The sequence below is a fragment of the Fusarium musae genome, chromosome 8 (assembly GCF_019915245.1).
Source record: "Fusarium musae strain F31 chromosome 8, whole genome shotgun sequence".
Taxonomy (NCBI): domain Eukaryota; kingdom Fungi; phylum Ascomycota; class Sordariomycetes; order Hypocreales; family Nectriaceae; genus Fusarium; species Fusarium musae.
Genome location: NC_058394.1, coordinates 786,713 through 811,878, shown reverse-complemented (window position 1 = coordinate 811,878; position 25,166 = coordinate 786,713). Strand labels below are relative to the sequence as shown.

Genomic DNA, 25,166 nt, shown 5'->3' with positions numbered 1-25,166 from the left:
ACTGTACAAGTCACGAACCAAAGAAGCCACGTTTAGAAAGGGAAGCAAGACCGCATAACTACTAACAATAGCATATCTTAGGGGCCGATACGAGATCTGTGCATCCGTGTTAGCTTAGACCATGTTTCAGCCACTCGAAATAGGCAGCCCTATACCAAGATCCAACATGGCGACGCATATGCATAAGCTCGCTATTCTTGATTGACTATCTAGAAGGACAATGACATTAGGCAGGCAATAGTTCCCTACCAAAACTATGTCATCGCTCCTAGAAAAAGGCCAGGTCCATTTCTCGAGTAAGCGTGGCGCATCGAATACGAAGACTCCCGTGATCTGGCCAGTAGTGCCAGTATCCCTGTCCGTCATTTCAGTACTGTGGTTGGCTTGATCAACGTTAAAAATAGCCATCTTGCTGAACTGCACAGGTCTACCATACAGATGAATCGTGGGCGGTAGTATAAGCATGTGTCATTGTTAAAGTTGTAGTATAATTACACCAGCGGGAATGTTTCATGTTGTATCACTATTTCTCTAGATTTATTCTAATGATCATGAACAACACAACAGGCATCACGACTGCCGCTGCCCGACTTGTTGGAATAGCAGATGAGGCAATTCGATTCTTTCAGCAACTTGATCGAAATACCAACTCTGTCTCGAAACGTGTGCAGCAGCTTGAGAGTTTTTCAAGATTAGCCAGGGAGGTTGAGCTGAAACCTTCAGCCGAGGACCACAATGACGAAGAACATCTTGGTCTGACCAGACAAATCTTAGTTTACTGCTACAAGCTCATTAGCAGAATTCTCTCTCAGCTTGAATGGGTTGATAATGGTGGTAGACACACTTCTACTCAGCAAGGACTACTCGGGGTCTACGCTGAGCTGAATGATCGGGAATTTAAGGACCTTTTTGAAGAGTTGCATAGGGAGCAGCTATGCCTCGTAGCTTTTCGAAATTCAAGGTATGTGCCCTTTCGAAATACCTAGTTACGTCTTGCCCTAACTTTTGAAAGGTTGAGGCCACTCTCTGATAGTCGTCCTTTGGAATATTCTCAAACTTTCAAAGATCGCGAGCGAGAGTTCTTGAGCCTTTTATTCGTCACAGATCCAAGAGAAGACCGCGCTGCTCTTCAGTCAAGTAAAGGGCCCATTATCCAAGGAACCTTTATGTGGATCACCGAAACAACCACTTACCGGTCATGGCTCTCAGGCTCTGGTAATTGCAAGGGTCTTCATATACAAGGCGGCGAAGGTCACGGCAAAACTATGTTGGCGATATACCTAACCGAGCAACTGGAGCAGCTTTCTGCGTGCATGTCAACCGACACAGTTTTATACTTCTTTTGCAACCATGGAAATATCAACGCCAACTCTGCCATGGCTGTCCTCCGTGGTCTCATTTGGCAGCTTTGCAGATTACGTCCTGAGCGTTTACATCACGGGCTCAAGAGAACTGTTTCAATCGATGAAGGGAGAATTGTGTTGGCAACCTACTCAGTTGAAGCTCTTTGGCAAATATTCACCGCGATGGTCCAGGATCCTAACGCAGGAACTGTTACATGTGTTGTTGATGGACTTGACGAATGTGATGAGTCGTCGATCAAGACCCTTACTGAGAGGCTCTCGGAACTGCTATCCTCATCGAATCAAGACCGTCGGAATTTTCGGGTTCTTTTGACTACGCGCCAGCCATTCCAAAAAGACAGCTTTCCTACTGAGCTTTCAACAATATACCTAGACTCAGATGCACACGAGCACAACGTCCAAGACGTACAGCTTTTTATCAATTTTCATGTTTTGAATACCGCACATGAGAATGGTTGGTCTCAAGACTTCCAAGAAGAGATGAACAAGAGCCTTACAAAAAGAGCTGGTGGTTCGTTCCTCTGGGCAACCTTGGCTGTTTCTGGGATCAAAGGGCAAGGCGCAGATACTGCAGCAAAGTATCTCAACGAGCTTTCAGGAGACATCAACAGAATCTACGAGAGTTCTCTCATGACTGTTCCATTCGAGTGTCGCCAAAAGGTACGATCAATCTTGACCTGGGTAGCCTTGGCATACTATCCACTGAGTCTTGATGAATTAAGCACTCTTATCACCGATGAGTTTGCCACGCCAGACACTGCTTTTATAAACATGAAGGCTTATTTGAGTTACTGTGGGACTCTCCTTATGGCCAAGACAGAGACGAGGAGATCTGGTTCTGGATACGAAACCATGGAAACCATTCAGCTCTCCCACCGATCAGTCAGAGATTACCTACTTCAACCTTATGTTTTACGAACTGCAACGGACCCCGATGCTGACCTTGACTTCTTTCAAATCATCCCTGATAACGGCCATGAGATTCTCGCTTCTCGCTGTTTGGAAATCATGGAGAAGGGGCTTGAAGCAGAGGCTGAAAGGCGGAGCTCTATGGAGTATGATCATGTTCTAGCTTATGCCTCAAGATTCTGGTTCAGACACCTCGGACAATGTCCCGAAAAGCTTTCAAATGAGACCTTGGCAAAAAGGGCGTTGACTTTCCTAACACGAAACCATGAAAATCGAAGACTCTGGTTCGCTTACCTCACACAACTGAGAGAGGGACGAGAAGATATGTCGACCATTCTCTCAACAGCAACTGAGCATCACGACACGATTGTTGGACTTGAAGAGATCAATGGAAGTGGTTTTATATTCTTTGAACACCCAAAGGATACGACCACTGCAGCTCAGCTCCAAGGTCTCCAATTGGCGTGTCTCCTTGGTGTTGCTGCCATAGTTCGAAAGATTCTTGCAAACACAAGCCTGCTTACCTGTATAAGGCAAGCCAACATCGGCTCTCTGTACAGTCATTCCCAAACAAGACCAAGGGGTGAGGATCGATTGATAAAAGTTCAAAGAGGTGGAGGGCTACAACTAAGCACAGCAGAAATCGTGGCTATGACGCCCATTGAACTTGCGGTCCTCGGCGGCCATCACAAAGTTGCTTCGCTACTGCTCAACCGCTATCCTCGACGCAGCATATGGCAAGATTCGTCATTTTCTTTGGCTACTGCCATTAGTCGCTGCGATGAGAATATGGTCAAGTTACTAATAGAGGCTGGTGCACCAAAGCTCAAAGCTTCTCGGCAGCTAAAAGGACCTATCTGTACTGCTGTTGTCAACCGAAAGCTTGAGGTTGTCAAATTTCTTTGTTGCTTTGAAGGCAAGATCTGGGCGCAGCCGAATTCCAAGTCAGATGAAGTGACACAAGCTTTACTGTGTCTTTCCAGTGATGCTGATCCAAGCTCATTCGATGGATCGGTCTTTATACAGTACGCAGAAGCTTTACTTTGTGGAGGCGCATCTCCAGATGGCTTCAGTATAGATAGAGAAAACCGTGGCTTCAGATATTGGAAACGAGCTGTTATGGGATATTTACACAGACATGGCATCACCCTCCCGAATTTGGGACCATATCCCAATAGAGAGACCCCTCTGATGGTATTCATCCGTTCAACAGGCACAAACAGCTCTCTGTCTGACCCAGTAGAGGCTGTTCAGTTCCTCTTGGACTCCAGAGCATCTATCAACCAAACAGACCTCAAGGGTTGGACTGCATTGCATCACGTCGCCAACCAGATTGCTCTTGGTAGAGCGAAGAAGAGTCACGAAGCTACAGATGATGTAGAAGAGTATCAACTTTACAAGATCGCCAATCTTCTTATTGCAGGTGGTATTGATCAAGAGCTAGAGGATAGAGAGAAGCGCAAAGCCGCTGATATCCTGCGCGTGGTGGGAGCGCCGATCTGGAATAGAAATATCTCGGAATATGAATCATTTTTGAGGAGGGAGCCACTAAGTAGAATGTCGCTTACATAGATAAGTTGATACAGAGTTCTAATATCTGATGTTTGAGATAGTCTTGGTATACACAGATCTTAGCTGGGACTGGAGGTGATCTTTACTGAAGGGACCTGATAGTGACGTTCTTGAGGTCGGTCATCGCAGGGGCTTCGAAATTGCCGGGAATGAAGAAGGGGAGCGATTGGGTTATGAATGATAGCTAAGAAATAGATCAAAATTTGATAGTTCTCTCTAGTGCTGATGCTCTATCTATTTGTGATGGCCTCGACTAGAGCTAACAACTTCAATGAAGCATGGATTATTATTAATTTTTAGTGCAAGCCCCCCTATCTCAACAACAAATTAGAGGGGAAATCGTAGTTTGAGATACGAATTTCAAGGAATAAGAACATGTCCACTCCCCTTGATCCAACCTCGCTCAGATAGAATTAGACATAAGATACACCGAGTATTCCAAACTCTGCAGTACGGGACACGAGACCATATAATTTATCTAACCCAAATTTACGACCGTATTTCAAGTTCGATCAGCTGGAGCAGACGTTTATCTGGGTTGACAGAATTGGCAAGATGGCGGCGCAAAATTTAGTTGACCGGCACGCAAGCGGCGTTCGAGCAAATGCATAAGTTCACCAGCCCATCGAGACACATATCTGGGTAGGCAACACAGTCGTCACTCGTAGAGCAAGAATAGTTGTAGACCGCAGCGGTGGTCGTGGTGCTTGCGGCCTCGGTAGTGGTCGATTCTTCAACAACTGCCGTGGTAGTGGTGGGAATGTCGGTAGTGGTAGACTCTTCAATAATAGCGGTGGTAGTAGTAGACTCCTCAACGATGGCTGTAGTAGTAGTAGACTCTTCAACGATGGCCGTGGTAGTGGTAGTAGTGGCAATGTCGGTTGTCTCAGTCTCTGTGGCGCTCTCGATGATAGTTGATGTGAGATCGGTAGTACTGTCAATAACAGTTGCAGTTGAGGCGACCTTAGTAGTGGTTCCAGCCAGAGTTGTCGAAGGGCGGCAGGGGCCTGCATTTACAGCAGCAGCAAGGAGTGCGACAACACTGAGGACGTTGGAAGACAGCATGATGACTAGTAAAAACGAGTGATAGTCAAGACGAGGGAAAAGAATAAGTGAATGAACGAATGAATGGGAACAACAAAGAACAAACCAACTGAGAAAACAGGGCGGGAAAGTCTCGTTATCTACGCAACGATCTGCATTCATCTCTTTCCCCTGACTGCTTGTTGTTGGCTTTACATCTCATCAAATCGTGCATGTCACTAGTGAACATACTATTGACGTGGCGTTGGGCCCATTGGGAATTGCTTGTGCGCCGACAGGCCTGTTCACCAACGCCACGAGCTAAAAGTTGAGCTAGATGATAGACATTAAGAAATTTCAGCGAGAACGCAAAAAGATGAGATATATGTTACTCCGGTACAGGGAATCGAACCCTGGGCTCCGCGGTACTGATCTCTCAGGTTATGAGAGCGCGAAATGTTAGCCACTACACCATACCGGATGATGTCGCTTATAACGTGGGTCCCAATATTCGTGTAGAAGATTGCCAGGCAAACCTGGCTTCAGCCTGATACCAGGAGTTGGTTTCTGAAGTCTGACAACACGACATCCAACAGTGGCCAGCTTTTAACTACATCTTTCAAGGTTAACCCTCAAGTCTCTCTACTAAGATAGAAGGCTAAATTCAATTCAAATAAAGTTCAAGCTTGATAACCTAATATCATATACTGATGAGATTAAGACAATGCACTTTTATCTCAAGGTTACTTTACGCTTTTGTCAGATTGATTGCAGCCTATTCACTCTGAGCAAAAGACCAGATGACTAAATTGACAAATTACATTACTCTATATCTAATAAGACGCATTCTAAAAGACTGTCTATGGCTTCGGGAAGAAATCCTTGTACTGCAATAAAGCCTCCCTATACGGGATTGGCTTCCTCCCCGTCAACTTCTCAACATTATCATTCGTCTCAGCCATGAACCCCCTCGCAACCATCTCTCCACAGCACAAAAGATCGCCAATACACAACTTCATCGGCAGCTTTGAAAAGTCCCCAAAGAAGTCCGTAGGCAACCCATGACCCAACCACCAACTCTTCAACTCCTCATCGGGAAGATCGACGATTTCTCCCTTGTACCCCGTTTGCTCGCACATCCACTTGAAAACTTCCTCGTTGGTTATGGCTTTGGGACCTGTAATCTCATACACTTTGTTGGGTTCGCCGCGGCCGAGGAGCAGAGCAGCGAGGACGTTGCCGCAGTCTTCGCGGGCAACGTATGCGCCTGCTTTGCCGTGCGTGTTGACGAGCCAGCGATCACCACAGAATTTCCACGATGGTGCAAAGAGAGTTGGTATGTTATCCGCGTACAGGTAATTCCGCTGGATGCTGTACTCTAGACCAGAAGCATAGATGATCTTCTCGATAAAGTGGTGATCTCTGGGGAGGAAAGGAATATCCTCTTCATTCTCAGCCTCGATACCCGCTCCACAGAACGAAGTATAGCAGACTCTCTTGACACCACATGCCTTGGCAGCGTCAACGACAGTCTGGGCCTGACGACGTCGTCCTTCGCCAAAGAGCCAAGTTGAGATGAGAGACACAGCCTCAGCACCTTGAAAAGCCGCCTTGAGACTTTCAATGCCATCGTAGGTGGCAGTCACGACTTTTGCGCCTTTGTCGGTCCATGATTTGCGGAGGTCAGCGGGGATAGCTTCATCTTTGTATGTAGTGAAGACGAGCTCATCGCCGGGCTTGGCGATTTCTGTAGCAAAGGTTGCTGCGATGCGGCCGAGATTGCCGTCTGCGCCTGTGAGAACATACTTTGGCATTGTGATAGATTGATAGAATTGTAACAATATGTAGTACAGAACATGAGGCTCATGGTTGCAGGCCCAGAGATCACCTTTTATATATCATCAGTATCTCCATATATTCTTCAGTCACATCATAATCCATATGCAACATGAGATATTACACCGGGCGATCGAATTCCAAAAGAAGTCGTGTAATTCCGAACTTGGCCGATCATATCAGATCCGGACCCAGCGCGGCGGTAGGGCTCCGCCACTAGTCAATGGCATCAGGTCATTTCTAGAAGCGATATCTCATGTTTCTATAAGCTAAAGGGTTTTTTACCGTGTTACTTTTCTGTCACCAGATAAAACATGCAATCGACGCACGTCTCCGATCTCCCTAAAAAGTCAATACATGCCGTCCCTGGAATTGTAGCACAAAATCTTGGTTATCCCACGCATAAGTGATGGATCATGTTCCGCAAACATTGTACTGAATAGACCTAGCGGGGCATCGCTTCTCGCGGGATATGTTCCGTTACGGGTGGGATATGTCGCTTAGAGTGTCGGTGAACTTAATCTATCTACCATTTATCCATTCCTTGGCCATGAACGTTGTCACGTTGTTGAGATTGGCGGACTATTCGAGGTATTACAACCTAAGTTCGTCCTGGGTCGATAACTCTTCATCTTCACCGCCTGATTAATGTCACGCAAAGGGTGGATATACCTGTTCTACTGGCACCTTGATAGATCAGATCATGGAGTGAACATTCATTCTGTTGTACTCTACATTTACTCGCCTCCACTTTCTTATCGACCTAGTATTCAGACTATCCAAATCTGTTCAACTCTGTTTATCGTAACGAAACCTTGAGCAGCTAAATGATATACATCCCCATCTCCTTCGAGTCCCTCTCATGATTCCAACCCTGCGTCATATAATTCGTGATGAATCCAACCCTCTGATAAACATGTTCAAACTTCTGGACCTCTTCGGGCTGCTTCTTCAAAATCATCTCATCTGCCTTAACCAACACCAACGCCGCATCGTCATCCCAAGCATTTCTCGTACTCATTCTTGTTGAAAACCTAAGGCAGAATAGCTCATTATTCTCCAAGTTTCGCAACCTCCAAAGACTATCCGGTCTGTCAAATGGCTTTCTTGTATCATTTCCTGGCTTTTCTAACCAAACCATGTTTTCATCAACGGAAAAGGTTATGGGCATGATGCGGCCGGTTAGAAAGATGTACCCAGAGTCGACGGCTCCAAACTGGTTATGACCGCTAAGAGGGCATGCGGTACGATCAAAATCCACTGTCACGAAGAACTTGTCAAATTCAAAGCTCTCAACTCCCCATGTCACACCACGATGAACGCTGAGCCAGCTCCAGCTCGGCGCGATGTACTCTGATTCCTCGCCCGAGTCTTTTTCATCTGGCATCCAGCGTAGATCGTTGAGCAAATCCTTCTCCCAAAGACCTGCAAGGTACCTTCCTGTAAGTTTATTGGACCACTCTGTAGCCAGTCCTGCAACAGCTGGGAGACCGTCAGTTCGTTTAGTGATATTCTTCTGGGAGTACTGAACAATCAAGTCTCGCCAGAGTTCATGATGTTCTATGAATTCCTTGATGTCTCCCTTTAAAGGGGCTGCGGGGTTGGTAGATGAGCCTCTGTAGCTCTTTGTTCCGGTGATGAACTTGTGTCCTGTCTTCATGATTCGGCGAGCAGGTACCAGCGGGTCATCCTCGTGTTTCTCCAGAGCACCACACTCGCATTCCATCGAGGATAGACAGTCAAAGATCATCTCACTCTTGGTATAGTGGAGAATTCGAGTTGCCAAGAGCCTCTCCTGGAAACACCAAGCTCTTGTCATCAAAGGATAATCATAAACCTCGGAGACTGTGGTTCCAACAATAGGGTTTGAAGATCCCTTGGACCCATTGGGGTCTGTGTTCCAACCAAAGACTGCATGCTTCGCTACCTTTCGTCCGTAGATCTCAAAAGGCTTTTCATCTGGAAATGTTCCGGAAACTGTGACGAAAGGATCTCTTTGAAATAGACAGCCGCCAGCTCCATCGGCAGATCCAGTTGCTGCTAGTACTAGCTCTGCACCGTTATATATGGACGCCATCTTGGCTGCTTCGATTTCCCAATCTTGCTTATCATCTTGAACGATACAAAGAGAGTCTATCCAAACATATCGAATGCCCAACTCTCTCGAGATAATAACAGCATCTTGGAATGTTTTGGCGAAGCGGTTGAACGGAATGTTTTGCTTCCACTGGTCAAGAGTTGCCTTTGTCGAGATTAAATGCTGGGTCTTTCCCCAACAATGAGACAGCGCGATGTATGGTTCTGTAATCTGCTGTGCGGCATCGTCGTGAACAAAGATATGGATTCCGTCGTTGGTATCAGGTCCAATATCGATGACTCTCTTTGGAAGCTGTGGGTTTGACGAGGCCTCGGCTTCTGTGCAGATTTTGTGCGTATCTTTGCAGGTTCTGATCCAGCTTTTGACCCTGTCGAAGGATGACTTGGAAGTTGGATCTGGCTCGATATGGCTTGCATGTCCACCAATTTCAGCCGGAAGACTCCAGTCAGGACGTTCGACGTTCATCGACGAGCCGATAGTCGGCCATGGGCAGGGCGAACCTATATCTATGAGCTGTCGTTCCAGAAGCTGAACTGCGTGTCTTACCAGGGAGGGTGTATATCTCGAAGCTCTCAAGAACGTCTCCATCTGTGCTTCCGCCACCCGAAGAGAACATATCAAAGTCGTCAGGGGGGCTCCCACGAATAAGCTTCATCCTTAAGACGTTTCCCTTGCAGAAGACAATGTCTAACCAGAGCTCGGGATCATTGATATCCACTGATCCTTTAGTCAACTTTATCAAGATCGCTTGGAGAAGGAAACAAGACAGGCAACCTCTAGCTACTGTCCCAGGAACATCGGGGAGGTAAACACTGACTTGCCACGAAGCATAGTCGATACGACCTCGTCCTGCCCAAACAGGAGCTTCATCTAGGTTACCAGCCGTAGCCGCTCTGCCTGCGTTGATGGAACCAGAATTTTCGTGCATGGCTATACCAGCCAGAGGAACAACAGTAGCAGTCGAACCTGAATAGAGATTCCAGCATGTTCGACATAGTGTCGGGTCTTTCCGGATATCATCTTCAGTGTCCCCAGTTGGGTACGGTGTTCGCTGAAGGTTGAGTGAGGCCATAGTAAGCGAACCCCGCAGCGAGAATCCCGTACAGTAAATCGCGTAGAATTGCCGAGCAAGATTTGTTCACAACGACAATTGTTAAATGGCTTAGTGATATGATATGACTATGAAGAGACTGGGTCTGAAACAAGTTTGAGGATTATTTGTTTTATCTCACCTGCCTGGGTCCTAGGGTCATGTGATGCATCAGATAGCCAATCTGACCGATGCAGGGGGTCAATAACCTGATGAACAGGTACGGCACTTTTATTCATCACGAAACAGCGTTACAGATTGAACTGATTTGCTCTATAGACACTACTCAAGTCAGATTTCGATCGCCAAATTCATTTCCGAGCCAGTAGCGCAGATCAAGGCTAACCCAAATTTAAGAGAGCGGTCAGGGGTCTGTGTCTGAATATATGGAATGGTTTATAGAGCAACAAAAGTTTCGAACTAACCAACTGAAGTACAGCGAGCTTTGTGAAAGATAAATCTCAAGATGACAGTATAGAAGAGAATACAGAAGAGGAAGAAGAAATACAAGATGGAGAACCGGAATCAAACGTTGCAAGGGAAGTTGGTCATGTCATCTCGACTATTGCCGTACCACAGATAGTAGTTCTCAATGACTTCGTCCATAGAGCAAATTGGGATGTTGAAGACACCAGGAGCCTCGATGCCACTACCAGCAAGGCTATCAAGGACCTCTCGGCTAGGCTCATCCCCAAGATCAAGCTTGAAGCCGTTCTTGCCACCATTAGCAGCCTTTGAGTTGAGAGATCTATGAAATCATTAAGAGATTGGTCTTCGGGAGTGTATGAAGGGAGCTTACCCAATAATAACGTTATCGAGAGAGATGTCAGTGAACTTCTTGTCCTTCAAAGACTGCCATCCAGGAGGAAGAGCAAAGCCACCACAGTCAGAATCACCAGACTTGCTATCACAGTTGCTGTTGCGATCACGGCCACCAAGAAGCCAATAGGACTTCCCATTGAAGCAGAAACGGCCATCCTTCAGAGCACCATCATCAATCCAGTGCTGGTACATAGTCGTGAAAGTAGCTTCCTTGTTCCAGCCAGGGTCTTGATCACAAGCAACATCAGACTCTGCAATGAAGGGAATAACCACATCGGGAGAGTACTGCCAAGCCATTGGGATCAGAAAGGCGTTGATAGCGCGTTTGACTTGCTTGGCGTGGTCGCCACGGTCGAGAAGCCAGTTATCACCAAACATTGAGGCGTCAGAGATCATGGCGCCGAGTTGATTGTAGCCGTCTTCGGAACCGCCGAAGAGCCACTTTTGAGTTGCTAGGACACCATCTTTCCAGCCTTCGGTGAGGCCTTGCATTTGAGCTGTGAGACCGTTCTGGACTCCAAGCTGATCTTGGCTGGCGCAATTGTTAGTTGAGTAATGAAATGAGGTGGTGAAACATACGCTCTACCGTTGAGTATGTCCTTAGTGAGTGTCAAAGAGTTCTTGACAAGGTCGTTGGTCGTGTCCTTCAGCGTACCAGCATTGGTGCTATCAGTGAACTTGGGGCCGATCACTGTCCATCGTCAGTCCATGTCTATCCATAAGAGAGAATATTGGCATACATTTATTCCAGGCAGGGCCCATAACAATACCCCAAGCCATCAAGGCAATGTCGATGAGAATAGAAGTCGCAAGACCTCCCTCCTTGGGAGGAACCTTGCCAAACTCCGAAGCAATGGTTCCAATATCGTTATCACGAACGGCATCGCCAACCGCGTTCCAAATGTTGGAGTGCATCTTGCCATTGTTAGCCAGATTGAATTACCAAGATCTTGAGAGGGACTCACAGCAAAGATGTTTTCGAACGAGTGCAGAATAAAATAGCCAGCAGGAACACTGGTAGAGTGGCACTGCAGGTTGAGATCCTCGCATCCACTGCCTTCGTCACTGAAAGTCTCGCAGAACATGTCTTGAGGGCCGTGAAAGAAGTTGGAAACCTAGAGATATCAGCCACAATAGCTCTTCATGCTTCGCCTGGAACTCACATTATTGGAAAAGTGCTTCTGTTCACGTCCACCAGTAATATTCATCTTCCATCCCTCAATAACAGCACTCCAAGCATCACCCGCATCAACATTCTTCCAACGGTCAGGTCCATACAGAGTATGGTCCTTGACACCGTCAGCCTCACAGTTCACAGAGCGCCAGTCGTTGATATCCTCAGCAGAGATGGGAGCCTCAAAAGGAACAGTGGCGGTGGGCTGCGAGACATCCTCAGCTTGCTTCACCTCTGGGACGGGTGTGATTGCAGTAGCTGGTACATCTTGACGTTTGAAGGCGTTAAGGGGGAGAACCGGGGGGATCACAGCGTGCTTGGGGAAAATTGCATGATTGTTTGCGGGATGTGCTATGCCAATGGAGGACAGGGAAAGGAGGACCGAAGTGGTCAGAAGAAGAGGTTGTGTCCAGCGCGCCATTTTGTAGTTGGCCTTTTCGTAGCTTGCTGTTTATCGTTGTTCGATATCTCCTTAATCATCGAGTTCTTAAGTCATTATATACTCTTCGCATCACCAGTTTCTCAGCCCGTAGTGTCTAAGGATCAGCAGATCAAATTCAAAAGTAAGCCCTAAATCAGCTTCATGCAACCTTTGAATTTACTGCTGAATCCTTCGGAGCTTCCTTAGCCTCACTCGGTGTTGACATTCAGAATCATCTTGGTCCTAAATACATCCTTCTTGCTAATTTAGTCCCCGTCTCTTGGTGAGTTCACCACTTAGACGCGCAGATGGACGCACGTAGTGGTAGGGGTATGTTTTGACTTGGCGCAGGGGTCCAGACTTTGTTTATTAGTCCCTACTTTAAGAGAAATTCTGTTTGGGTTTGATATGGAACTTGGGAGATCATTCGCATGGGAATCCCTGTAGGGGCGATGAGGGCAAGGCAGTCTTGAAGATCCGACTTTCAAGTACTTGTGTACTGTACTACCCTTTTGACAGCATCATGCGCATCCTTTAGTCTAGGTAGTGTGATCTTGGCTAAGTCCATTGAAAATAAAAGCACAATCTCTCTTGGTTTTATGCTGTAGCTCATAATCAGGAAGCCTACGGTCCGGTTCAACTTGATATCAGCCGTGGGTGGTTTCGCCGTGCAATGCTTAAAATAAGTATAGCCACAAGACTAAATCGGGATCACGTCTAGCTTGCGCTTCCGGCATATCTAGTGTTTATGCATATCAAGAATCAGTACTAGTTGCAACCTTATATCGCAGATTCCCTGGCGTAGCTTTTCTCGGTCCCGAGATGAGAACAACCTGCTTACATGCTGATACTTCAAGATAAGTAACACATATTAAAAGATGAGTTATCGCGATCTCCTGTTTTAGTGACCGAGTCGAGCAACCCGAATGCCTTTTTCAAGCTCTAAACCTCAGTTTATTCAAGAATCACAGACTTGTATTTGAAGGATCCCAATCCTCTGCAGCATGATTAACTGATCAGAAATTCCCAAACAGGTCTTTGATAAGAATAAACTCGGATGGCTTGTTTCGGATACTTGGAAGGATCTAAGGCTGATATAAACGCGGCCCACGTGCTTCATCGAGTGGCCATGGCTTGATGGACCCCTCAGCCATTTCAGGGACATGGTTTTGAAGAGAAAAATCATCAAGAATATCTAGCCGTTCTCTGGAGTAGCTTAACCTTGTATATTTTTAGGTAGTTCTCAATCTAGAGGACAAAGCGTCCATACTAAACGACGAAGAGACTTAGGGAAGTCCAGTATAAACTTAGAGGCACTTTAGACTAAGTAGGTAGTGATGTTGGTACTCCAACTTAGGGTTACTTAATCCCCAGGGCCATATCAAGCACAAGTCAACTTCTTAAGTAACTAGAATAGTTTTGCTGCATAGAAACAAGCTTGAAATAACAAATACCTACCAGTATTATGTTCCCCATTAAACCATCTCGAACCAGGGGTGACCCAAGATATCCTCCGCACTTATGCGTCCTTCATACACGAAAATCTTTCTCAAAAGATCATATAGCATATCGGCTTCTTGTGTTGATATTCTCGGCAATGATTGAAGGTTGTCCTCTACATCACTATTTCCTGGTAAGTAGGTGAACCATCCCACTCCCCCACCTTCTGGGAGGTAGGTGCCGTTGATTTTGAAAGCAGAAGGTTTCCAAACCTGTTTGGCATAGTGTTTCGGGTATGATCTCTCTGTATTGTCATGTATGGCGGCCAGTTGATCTATGTCTTGGGTATTGTAATTGATGACGGGGGAAATATCGTCGCTCAGCCAGTCACAGCCATCGGGAAGCGACCTTTCTTCGTCTCGGACCATAAAGGGCGCAGCTGGCGTTGACTCATTCTCATTGACTTGCGTTGATCCGTCCCAGATATCGCAGGTCCATTGCTTCAGTGAGTGAATCTCGTCAGACACTTCCCTTGGACAGCTTTTAGTTTTATCTGAAGTCGGCCGCCCCTCTCCATCATAAAAGGACTCTTCCCAAGATCTTGGTAGTATTCCAGAGTACTTCACGCACTCTGTAATAAGATGTGCTGAGCAATCGACATGATAGGGGAACAGCGAGATGCCTGAACGCATGTTTAGAATTGTGACACCCAGAGTCCAAACATCACTTGCTAGGCTGGCTGGCTTCCCTACAGCTACCTTGGGCGCCAGAAATTCAGGCAGTGGTGCGATTGTCTTCGGTAACGAAATCTCGAATGCATGGTCAAAACCAATAAGGCATAATTCGTTCAGAAGAACGTCTTCGCCACTTAACATGAAATCGAGAAAGCCGACAACGTAGCGAGGAGCTTCCGGGTCTTGGATTCTGCCGGACTCGGTCTTTAATTCGTCAATCATGGGCTGACCAAACAGGCGATAAATTCCTTGGTCGTCGAGATGGTCCAGATTGCGAATTCAGAGAACGAGGTTTCCTGGTCTGATATTCCCATGCAGATTCCGCGGGTATGCAAGTCCCTAAGAATCTCTGTTTCTTGATAGGCGTGCGCTTGAACAAATCGCGGCTTCATTCTGCTCTTCATATAATTCGACAAAGAGTGCAGATTTCGACCACAGAAGGGAAGAACCAGACAGAGATGGCGTCCGTTGGGACCATCAATATCGAAGTATCTCGTGTAGGTAATGAACCAAGGATCTCCACAGTCTTGTTCATGGCGGGCCAGAATGCTGTGGCACTTGACTATGTTGTTCTCAACACTTGACGGTTGGTCGGTCATTGGGATCTTAAGAGCTACCCAACTCCAACTCGAAGAATCGCGCGCAAGCCATATCATAGAAGTATCTCCAGCACCAATCTTTTGGATTATTCGATAGCGACCATCATCATAGAGATCGCCGAGATGGACAGGGTGGTCCCAGTCCATACATGGGATATTCGGAGTAAATTTGTAGCGATTGGAAATCATCTGGGAAATCAGGATCTGCCTCGAGACCAATATCAGTATCCGACAAGAAACACATCTATATACTTTGTGTTATGGAAGAATATCAAAATAAAGTGTTTGACTGAAGCAGAATGCTGGCTTAGAGCGAGCTGAAAGAGGTGGAAGAAGGTGTCTTATATACGCAGACCCTTCATGGGAGCTACACTAGTTTGAAGAAGGTTCGCTTTATGCCTTAGTTCGAAAGTTTTAATATACGGTTGCCACAAAGGCTTGTTGCGTGGGAAATCAAGATGTTAATCATAATTGAGTCTTTGTATATGGCCTGCGTAGGAGGGGTAAGAACACCTAGGATCCTGACACTAAGGGACAGAAATATTTAGATAATTTGGCCTAAGTTTAGTTTAGTCTCCTCTTTTTGGGACGAGAACCAAGCTTTCTGAACTGTCTAATTTCGACAGTCAAAATGCATAGTTGACGATGAAGGGCCCACGTGACCGTAGCTTTGACAATTGCCCATCTCCGCATTGGGTGGGGAAAACGTCAGCCCCACCACGATTTTTCCATCTGAAGCTTCTTTTGGAGGGGCAAAGATCGATAACTCATTCCCATCTATGTCGTTTTGACTGGCACACAAATTCGGCCATCCACCTCCAACCACTTGAATAATTCCCAGTCACACAAACCAACATCCTCGATAGATTCTAGTCTTCTCGAAAGACCATAATCATCATCATGGCCACCGCCACCATGACCGTGACGGCCGCGCCGATCAAGAAGAAGCCCGACATGGCTCCCGAGAGCGAGCGCTTCCTACGATGCTGCGCCGACGTCGCAAATGCCCTCATCGAAGAACACGAAGCCAGCAAGGCTGGTCGAGCCACACGCGATATCAACCTCAACTCCCTGCGAAACAAGCTTGCCAAAAAGCACAAGCTCCAGAACATCCCACCTTTGACCGCCATCATCGCCTCCATTCCCGAACACTATAAGAAATACATCCTGCCAAAGCTCATCGCGAAGCCCATTAGAACGTCCTCTGGTATTGCTGTCGTCGCTGTCATGTGCAAGCCCCATCGGTGTCCTCATATCGCTTATACCGGCAACATCTGCGTTTATTGTCCTGGAGGTCCTGATTCCGACTTCGAGTATAGCACACAGTCTTATACTGGCTACGAACCTACATCGATGCGAGCCATTCGTGCACGATACGACCCTTTCGAGCAGGCTCGAGGACGTGTTGATCAGCTCAAGTCTCTTGGCCACTCTGTCGACAAGGTTGAGTACATCATTATGGGAGGAACCTTTATGTCTCTTTCTGAGTCATACCGCGAGGAGTTTATTGCACAGCTTCACAATGCTCTTAGTGGTTACCAAACGACCAATGTTGATGAGGCCGTGGAGGCTGGCGAGATGAGCAACATCAAGTGTGTCGGAATCACAATCGAGACACGACCCGATTATTGTCTGCAGCCTCATCTTTCTGACATGCTGCGATATGGCTGTACACGACTCGAGGTTGGAGTGCAGTCATTGTACGAAGATGTTGCGCGAGACTCCAACCGAGGACACACAGTTGCCGCAGTCGCAGAGACGTTCTGCCTCGCCAAGGACGCTGGTTACAAGGTTGTTAGCCACATGATGCCCGATTTGCCAAACGTTGGCATGGAGCGCGACATCGATCAGTTCAGAGAGTACTTCGAGAATCCTGCTTTCCGAACCGACGGTCTCAAGATTTATCCTACCCTGGTCATTCGAGGTACAGGTTTGTACGAATTGTGGAGGACAGGGCGATACCAGAACTACACTCCCAACGGCTTGATCGATCTCATCGCAAGAATTATGGCTCTTATTCCTCCTTGGACTCGTATCTACCGCGTTCAGCGCGATATTCCCATGCCTCTGGTCACATCTGGAGTTGAGAACGGTAACCTACGCGAACTGGCACTGGCTCGAATGAAGGACTTTGGAACAACCTGCCGAGATGTGCGGACACGAGAGGTTGGAGTGAACGAGATCAAGAACAAGATTCGACCTAACCAGATCGAGCTGGTCCGACGAGATTACGTCGCCAACGGCGGTTGGGAGACTTTCCTGGCCTACGAGGATCCCAAGCAGGATATCCTCGTTGCTCTACTTCGATTGCGAAAGTGTACCGAGAAGTATACCTACCGAGAGGAGCTTACAGGCCAGCCCACGAGTATGGTGCGAGAGCTTCACGTTTATGGCACAGCTGTGCCAGTTCACGCTCGCGATCCCCGCAAGTTCCAGCATCAGGGTTTCGGTACACTTCTGATGGAGGAGGCCGAGAGGATTGCGATTGAGGAGCACGGCAGCGACAAGATCAGTGTTATCTCTGGTGTTGGAGTGAGGAGCTATTACAAGAAGCTTGGCTTCTGGTTGGATGGTCCTTATATGAGCAAGTGGCTGGATGGTCGTGAGCAGCCTGAGTAAGGACGAGCTCCAGGATGATGAATAGCATGAAGGATGAGACTGGGAATACCTCACGGCAGGGGATACTGCATTTATAGACGGCGTCTTTGGGTGGGAAATGAAAAGTTACGACATTTGATCATATTGTGTTTTCTTCCCTCTTGATTGCTCTGCGGAATTGAGTGAAGTGACAGTGAAATAGAGGCAAACTCATGAGTAGTTCTGAGTTCTCACTCCTGCTTAGATTCACTCATCCATTTAGAAACGGAGCATGTCAATCTAGTACAGTTAATTTCTCACTTATCTTGTTTAGCCGTAGTCAGGCTGTGATGGCCCTGCAGTTTCAGGTCACCTGCGCTGTTCATGAGGATGCCTCAGATCTCGCTCGGGACCTGCTGGCCAAGATCATCGTCACCTGCAGCACCCGATTGGTCCACGTCGCTTAGTCACCAGCTCATCAACTCCCAAAGCCGACGTCAACCTGCTTTCGCTCACAGGCTCCCTCCCCGATCTCATCTTTCTCTCACTATGACTCCCTCAACGCCATGAACAATCGTCGAAATGACGTCCCGGACTATGGAACCGGGATCCTCCCGGCGTTACCTCCCGACGTCAACGTCGTGCTTCCAGACCGTGACCCCAGAAGCAATGCCGCAACTGCCGCTTCAGCAGCTGGTGTTCGTGCCTTGAGCACCCAACTCATCGCTTTCTACTTCCGTGCTCCTGCCAAGGCTTTCTTTAGAACGCGTGTGGATTATCTGGCTTATGCGAGGACTATTCATCAGGCGCAGACGGAGCTGATGATGAAGGCTGCTGCGAATGATCCTTCTGCTTCTCGACTCAATGTGTTTATGCGACAGAGTTGGTTGTTGCTGAGAAGTACAACTCCTGGGGTTTTGACTTCGGCTATTAGACACCAGGGATGGGGAATTATACCGAATCAGATTTTACCGCCTCTTATTGCGAATGTTGGTGTTGGTGCAGTGCTGTACACGAGTTATCTCCAAATTCTAGGACGACTCCATGAAGAGAGCGGACAAGCGCGGAAGAGAGTATATCCACCGCCTCACCCGATGCATACCTTCACAGCTGGATTACTTGCAGGCGCACTTCAGAGTGTTGTGGCTGCACCCTTGGACGCCATCCAAGCACGGTATGATCATCGAGATTTAATGCCAAACGATGGCAGCGGGAAACCCCGGAGCATGTGGGCTTTTAGCGCAGAGAAGCTTCGCGAGATTGGACTCAGGGGTATTTTTGCAGGATGGGGTCTATCACTCGCAAAAGACAGTCTTGGAAGTGCTATCTTCTTCAGTACATTCGAGTACGTTAAGGCTCAAGGCTACTATCGCTTCGTTACGTGGTATTACGGCGGTCTGGCTGAGGATATCGTTGATGTGCTCGCCATGAAGCGTCCTACGCACGAACACAGACAAGAAGAAGGCATGAGGCTTATTCGACCACATTATGCCCTTGAGCCCATGTTTCTTCTCCTTGGTGGTATCAGTGCTTCGTTTACTCAACAGGTCCTACTACATCCTTTGACGCACTTCCAAGTCAAACACTGGGATCATCTTGAAGACCTCGACGAGAAGGCTGCAAGGCTTCGTGCTTCCCGTGTCGCAAACCCCGAAAAGCCACGCCGACGATGGAGGATGCTACGAGCCTACTACCACGCCTACCAGGAATCACTCGCTGTATGTCGAGGGGAGGCAGCAGCCGAAGGACTGACGTTAACGAAATGGCTGTATAGAGGGTTCTGGTGGAATGCGATACGGCAGGTTCCTAGCACGAGTGCGGGATTGATCATCTTTGAGTTGATACGGCGCAAGTACGGACTTGGGCAGGAAGAAGTGAGAATTACAAAGGATGGGTATGACATTCTGCTACACTAGAGGCTGGGTTGGTGTGATGGCGTTGGTGCATAGACTATTCTCCTCATTGTTTTGGGCCTGTATAGAAAGTTCAGGAAGTATATAGAAATGACAGATACCTCTCTACGTTATTCATAGTGTCACATTTTCTTCTCTGGGTCGTGTTCATTTAGGATTTTTGTATTTTTAAAACGCTCTATTTAGTCTACGCCAAGGTAAACATATCCCAACCATAAAACATCATTTATCGTTAAAACTTTCGTGGATACCCTTTTCAACTTCTTTTTCTTCTTCTTCTTCCTACTGACAATCACCAATGCCGCATGGCGATACTTCTTGTGGCTGTCTGTATTGACCTTCTTCTTCCCTGCCTCTAAAAGCTTCTCACTCCTGTTGATGATCCCCCTCCCTCTCGAGGCGGGAATAATTGATGCCAAGTGAGAAGTGCTCAATCGACCAAGAGACAGGATACTTCTCGAACCAGCCATCATACCAAAACGGAGATTGAAAATCGTACTTTTCCCAGAAAAGCCCCGATTGTTCATCCATGGCCACAAGCTGGAAAAGCAGCTGCATGGAGTCCTTATCGTCACTACGAGGAAGGTATAAGACTGACCCCTGAATCCCAAGATTCTCAGGTGTCGAGCATTCGAGGAGGCGTTCGTTCAAAACCTTTAGTTTCTTCCGACCCTCAATTCCGTGGTCGAAGAAAGTTCCCTCGAACCGCTGCAACTCTACCAACTCCAAGAATCGCCTTACGTCGATATCATGGGGGCGCCGCAAGGTTTCGACGATATCCACGGGGTTCTTATCTCCTGGGATCTGGATCTGGTTGGTACGCCATCCTTCTTCGAGAATTCGCGCTCGAAGCTTTAACTCGTGGAGCCAGAATACTTGCTGGACTCTAGCAAGGAGATTTGGTTCAATAGGGTTACCATCAAGATCTGTAGGTTGACTTACCAGGTGGGTTCCGATTGATAGCTCGCAACATTCGACGGCGGATCATATTAACAATAAATAGAAGCACATCTTCTGTATTAGCCATGGTGTACAAGTAGTACATTCTAAACCAGTAATATTCGGCCTCATTGACTGAGGCGAAGATGAAGGCAAGTTGGTTGACTTGATCCGCTAGTTCAAGGAACTCGTGGAGTCTCTTCCCGTTGCTCAAGACTTCGGTGAGATACCCAGCGATGTTCCACGACTCGGTCAATGTGAGGGTGCGTCTGTATCGGAGGTTGTTATGGTCGTTCCCAGGAGGTGTTGTTGTGTTGAATGGGAATCGGAGGAGGTTGATGGTGGTGAGGGCCATGTCCATGTTGAGAGGGTGTATATAATTTGTGAGAGTCTCCTGTAAGAGCACTGTCGATCCGGTCACTGTCTCAGACCCGATACGCTCCACCAAGTCATTGATGTATTTGGAGCGTGGATTTTGCTCCCGAAAGCTTTTGATGAGGCTACGGGGAGTTGTCCAGGAGAACCCAACGAACTGAGACATCTTATTTGCCGAGAAGATGACTCTGAAGCGGTGGTCGCTGACCTGGTCGTTGAGTCTGTTTATATAGTGTGTGTTGAAGAAGTAAGCCAGGATTACCAGCACAAGTACCAAACAACAGGGATCTCAGTTTGTGGGTACTTGGGAGAAATCAAATGGACTGAAGATGGTGATGAAGTTCAACTGATGGTCAACTGCATGCTCTGAAGGTATATATATCTCAGTGGTTTGTGAGTATGTTGCAAGTATTCAAGCCCTGACACGGGGAACGGCAGACGGACTACGTCGAGGTTGTCAGTCTCATGAACATAAAGACATGCCCTGTACACCGAAGTGCCTGTCACCATGGTTCATGAACCTCTGGCGAACTCGACCTGACTTTCATGGTCTTGCCCAAGGACAAGCCATGCTGATTCATGAGCTCGGCTATGATCTCTTGAGTTGATCGTTGAATAGAGTTGCCGGTTTAATATACATGTATAGTTTTCTCGAACTCAGGTTAATCATCTCCAATGGGGAACACCATCCATTAGGATTCTGGCCCTCTTCCCAACCTTGTTGTTGTCGAAATGGCGCCTGAAAAGCAGCGGGTGAAGACTGTCTTTAAGGGCATCAGCTATGAGCTCCCTCAGCCCTGTAAGGGCGCAAAGTTGAGCGTGAGAGGTAGGTCCATCATGTCGACCGACGATAATACCAAAAGTTGGTAGAAATGCGTACTAATGCTGGTGGGTATTTAGTATATATGTGTGTTCGTTGGAGCACATCAAAGCGGCCGACAAGTTAAGTGAACAAGTTTAAGTTCACTGAAGATTTCGTAGTAGTTATAGATCAAGAGAACAAAGAACCACGTGAATATGATACTACATCATCCATATTGAGTGGGCCTTAGGTTTAAACGCAATGTAAAGCCTCTGCAGTCAAGTGACGTGCCCTTGTCTGCGCTGCATCAAAGGGGCGCAATGGTGATGCGGTCTGCAGCCATCCGCTCTCAGCAAGGGTGGCTTGTGAGTTGCACAAGACGCAAGCTCCATCATTGGTCCTGCCTCATATCATAAGGCTTCCATGCTACCTATGCAAGACAAACAAATGATGTAGGTGTGCAGAAAGATAAGAGGGGTGGCCAATAGCTTCATGATACTGCTACGAGGTGCCAAAGTGGAAAGTAACCGCCCATGCCTCACGTAACAGGACACATCACATAGGGAACAAAGACAAGAACATTGTGAATCAATTCCTACAATTCCACCTATATGCTTCCCCTTATCTCCGCTACCTGTATACATACCGCTAACATCATCCCCCCACCGACCTGTCCCCCTGCCCCCAAGAGCCGTTGCAAGATCCTCAAAACTCCATGACGCAAAACCAAAATAACTACATCCAGATGTACGTATCGACGTGTTTCTCCTCACGCGAGGATTCGGGGTTCGGGTCCCAGCCCTCCCGTCTGCGGTTATCAGCCGCGTGACCCGGGGCCGAAGTCCGGTTCACGATCGGGGAGGTGCTTCTTCTCCTTCCGACCCTTGATCACAAACTCAGACATGATCTGGATGTGGTCTGCGGGGAAGTGCCAGTAAGGGAAGGCAGGAATTCGCTTCAGGTATTCGGGGTCGGGGGGTCCAAGAAGGTCTACTACCTCCAGTGTATTCGTAGAGTACCAGATGTAATCAATGACATCGGCAAATCCAGGCGTATAGTTGGTGAATGGCATTTCATCGGCAGTGCCTTTGATATGGGCGTAGGCGTCTCGGAGACTGAAGGGGTGTTCAATACCATCTCGCGTGAAGCTACCGTACTGGAAGCTGCTAAGTTCTAAGTGGTCGGGTGGTACACGTCCCATAGACATCAGTTCATATACTGAAGAGTCTTCTGTGGAGTTGAAATCACCGCAGACCAGCAGAGGAATCTCGGTATTGGTGCGATACTCTTGGCTGGGACCTGGCTCAGCTTGGGGCACAGGTACCTCATCGTCTCCCATCGGTAGCACAATCATCTTCTTGTCCTTGACAGCTGGCCACCTCGCGTACTTCTCCGCAAGCTTCGTAACATGTTCCATAAGAATACCAGTTTGGATAACCTTGACATCGGCCAAGGCAGAGTCCCACGTGAGATGGGCATTGACCAGGATAATTCGAGCTCCGGTGAGACGAGACTCAAAGAAGCAAATGACAGCAATATTGTCCTTGGGCATCACACGGTTGAAGACGTCGTGCTGGTTCTTCATGTCGGGTCGGTTGATGGCAATCGTGGCGAATTCGATAAGCTGCTTGTCGAGAAGAATGAACTTGCTCTGCTTGTAAAAGACGGCACAACCATCAACAGACTGTGCATCCTTTTCCGACATGGTCTTGGCTCGTGATTTGGGCCAATGAACACCCTTGTAGTCCATCTGAGCAAGTTCCGGGCTGAGATCCTCCTTGAAGGCATCTGTTGATACCTCCTGGAGAGCAAGGAAATCCGCATCCCTGATTCGGAGTTCTTCCAGGATACATCCTTTGCGATACTCCCAGTCGAGGGCACGGGTGGGTGTATAACCGTAAGTCTGGGGTGTCGCATACTTGTCGCAAAGAATGTTCCACGAGAAAACCTTGATCCTCTCCAGAATGGGTGACACGTCCTCTTGTATAACGATGGGCCTTCGGGGTGTGGGAGGAATGGGCACTATAACTGTTAGCATAAATCGTCGCGAGGTGCGCCATCGACTTACTAGGAGTATTTTCCTTCAGCGTATGTATCAGGCTCTTTGTGCCCTCCTCCATGATCTTATGTTTCACATCCGCATCCAATGGGTTGCCCTCGATACCGAGCATCTCCAGAAGGTGCAGTGATCCAAGTTCGTTCGGTAAAGTCTGGATGTTATTATTGAAAAGTAACAGGTTCTTGAGATAAGTGCACATTCCAATTTCGGGGGGGATTTCGATTATTTGGTTGAAAGAGGCGTCAAGGTGGCGCAATGCTCGGAGTTCTCCAATCGCGTTCGGTAGTCGTGTCAGTTTGTTGGAGGCGATAAAGAGCTCGTTCAAAAATTTGTACTTGAAGAGCTCTGGAGCCAAGTTTCGCAACCCCTGCCCACTCATATCCAGATTATGCCAGTCCTGCCGTGTCGCCTCCTTCTCGATAGCCAAGGGTCGTCTCCTATCAACACCATCGTCTTCGTCGTCTGGGTGGGCACGCAGGCTAGCTGATGGTGGGGGACCAATTCCTCTATTTTCCGACGCCCTGAGCCTAGCATAGTAGTGCGGTTGTTGTTGATCGGTCATGGCAGAATGCGCTCGTTCAGCATCCTTGTGCATTCGCAATTGTTCTTGCCACATTTCGTTCGAAGGTGGCTGTCCTCGGTTTCCTGCAGAATGGCCATTCTGAAGCGCATTCGGGTTGAAAGGACTCGAGTTAGAAAGCACGCCTGGCGTAAAGGTTGAGTGATGGCCTAAGCCGTTGGTGTTGGGCATTCCATGGTCGTGTTGAAGTCCTTGGTGGTGTTGCGTTTGAGAAGGGTGTTGGTGTTGGGAATGCTGATAATTGTATAGCAAGTTTGGGATGCCTCGCCCGGCTCCGTTGAGCCGAGCATGTTGACCCTGCCCGGAGTGTTGAGGATACATTCCGGTAGGTATTTGTGATGTGATTATGGTGGTTATAGTCTCAGGGGTGGAGGTCTAGGTAGTTGCGCCGGCGAGCAGCACGGCGGTAGATATCGCTGATCGGCGGTCGTGATGGGAGGAAGTGAATATAGCAAATTGCTGGAGAAGCTCATCGGCCGTCTTATATAGCGTTGACTTTTGACTTTGGCTTCGATATGGTTCGTGTAACAATGGGGGGGCGACGGAGCTCGAAGCTTAACCCAAGGTTCCAAAAGAGAGAAAGCAAAGATAGCTCGCGTTTACGCATCAGCCTACAGCTGTCACCGGAACAATTGTCGTTGCTTTCTGGCTCGAATGGAGAACGTCGGTTCGTTGGCAGGTCAATAGCTCATCGAGAGGTGTCGTTGCGACAGTCCCAGAAGATCTGTGGTGGCTTGATAGTGATAAAAGGTTGTTTAATTTTTCCGGTCACGATCGATTTTATCGAAGCGACAACGTTTTTCTTGTGAAAGCAGAAATGCAGAGTGTATGTGAGTCAA

General features: G+C 47.7%; 9 protein-coding genes and 1 non-coding gene across 10 annotated transcripts; 3 read left to right on the top strand and 7 right to left on the bottom strand.

The window, feature by feature from the left end:
- Positions 1-551: 551 nt before the first annotated feature.
- Positions 552-3,845, top strand: J7337_010503 (uncharacterized protein; the record flags this gene model as incomplete). Its single annotated transcript, XM_044828087.1, has 2 exons — positions 552-961; positions 1,013-3,845. The coding sequence occupies 2 exons, from the start codon at positions 552-554 to the stop codon at positions 3,843-3,845; spliced, it is 3,243 nt and encodes a 1,080-aa protein (XP_044676641.1).
- Positions 3,846-4,415: 570 nt separating this feature from the next.
- Positions 4,416-4,910, bottom strand: J7337_010502 (uncharacterized protein; the record flags this gene model as incomplete). The annotated part of the gene is made up of 1 exon (XM_044828086.1): positions 4,416-4,910. One exon carries the CDS (start codon positions 4,908-4,910, stop codon positions 4,416-4,418), a length of 495 nt encoding a protein of 164 aa, XP_044676640.1.
- A 349-nt stretch (positions 4,911-5,259) lies between these two features.
- Positions 5,260-5,349, bottom strand: J7337_010501. The gene has a single exon. It is a non-coding gene; the product is annotated as a tRNA-Glu (tRNA).
- Positions 5,350-5,728: 379 nt separating this feature from the next.
- Positions 5,729-6,682, bottom strand: J7337_010500 (uncharacterized protein; the record flags this gene model as incomplete). The annotated part of the gene is made up of 1 exon (XM_044828085.1): positions 5,729-6,682. The coding sequence occupies one exon, from the start codon at positions 6,680-6,682 to the stop codon at positions 5,729-5,731; it is 954 nt and encodes a 317-aa protein (XP_044676639.1).
- Positions 6,683-7,527: 845 nt separating this feature from the next.
- Positions 7,528-9,874, bottom strand: J7337_010499 (uncharacterized protein; the record flags this gene model as incomplete). Its single annotated transcript, XM_044828084.1, has 2 exons — positions 7,528-9,302; positions 9,349-9,874. 2 exons carry the CDS (start codon positions 9,872-9,874, stop codon positions 7,528-7,530), a joined length of 2,301 nt encoding a protein of 766 aa, XP_044676638.1.
- Positions 9,875-10,417: 543 nt separating this feature from the next.
- On the bottom strand, positions 10,418-12,309 carry J7337_010498 (uncharacterized protein; the record flags this gene model as incomplete). Its single annotated transcript, XM_044828083.1, has 6 exons — positions 10,418-10,640; positions 10,692-11,246; positions 11,294-11,405; positions 11,455-11,629; positions 11,680-11,829; positions 11,878-12,309. The coding sequence occupies 6 exons, from the start codon at positions 12,307-12,309 to the stop codon at positions 10,418-10,420; spliced, it is 1,647 nt and encodes a 548-aa protein (XP_044676637.1).
- Positions 12,310-15,982: 3,673 nt separating this feature from the next.
- Positions 15,983-17,701, top strand: ELP3 (Elongator subunit; the record flags this gene model as incomplete). Its single annotated transcript, XM_044828082.1, has 1 exon — positions 15,983-17,701. One exon carries the CDS (start codon positions 15,983-15,985, stop codon positions 17,699-17,701), a length of 1,719 nt encoding a protein of 572 aa, XP_044676636.1.
- A 524-nt stretch (positions 17,702-18,225) lies between these two features.
- Positions 18,226-19,575, top strand: J7337_010496 (uncharacterized protein; the record flags this gene model as incomplete). The annotated part of the gene is made up of 1 exon (XM_044828081.1): positions 18,226-19,575. The coding sequence occupies one exon, from the start codon at positions 18,226-18,228 to the stop codon at positions 19,573-19,575; it is 1,350 nt and encodes a 449-aa protein (XP_044676635.1).
- Positions 19,576-19,938: 363 nt separating this feature from the next.
- Positions 19,939-20,872, bottom strand: J7337_010495 (uncharacterized protein; the record flags this gene model as incomplete). The annotated part of the gene is given in 2 exon segments (XM_044828080.1): positions 19,939-20,498; positions 20,515-20,872. The coding sequence occupies 2 exon segments, from the start codon at positions 20,870-20,872 to the stop codon at positions 19,939-19,941; spliced, it is 918 nt and encodes a 305-aa protein (XP_044676634.1).
- A 1,633-nt stretch (positions 20,873-22,505) lies between these two features.
- Positions 22,506-24,498, bottom strand: CCR4 (Glucose-repressible alcohol dehydrogenase transcriptional effector; the record flags this gene model as incomplete). Its single annotated transcript, XM_044828079.1, has 2 exons — positions 22,506-23,710; positions 23,757-24,498. The coding sequence occupies 2 exons, from the start codon at positions 24,496-24,498 to the stop codon at positions 22,506-22,508; spliced, it is 1,947 nt and encodes a 648-aa protein (XP_044676633.1).
- Positions 24,499-25,166: the final 668 nt, after the last annotated feature.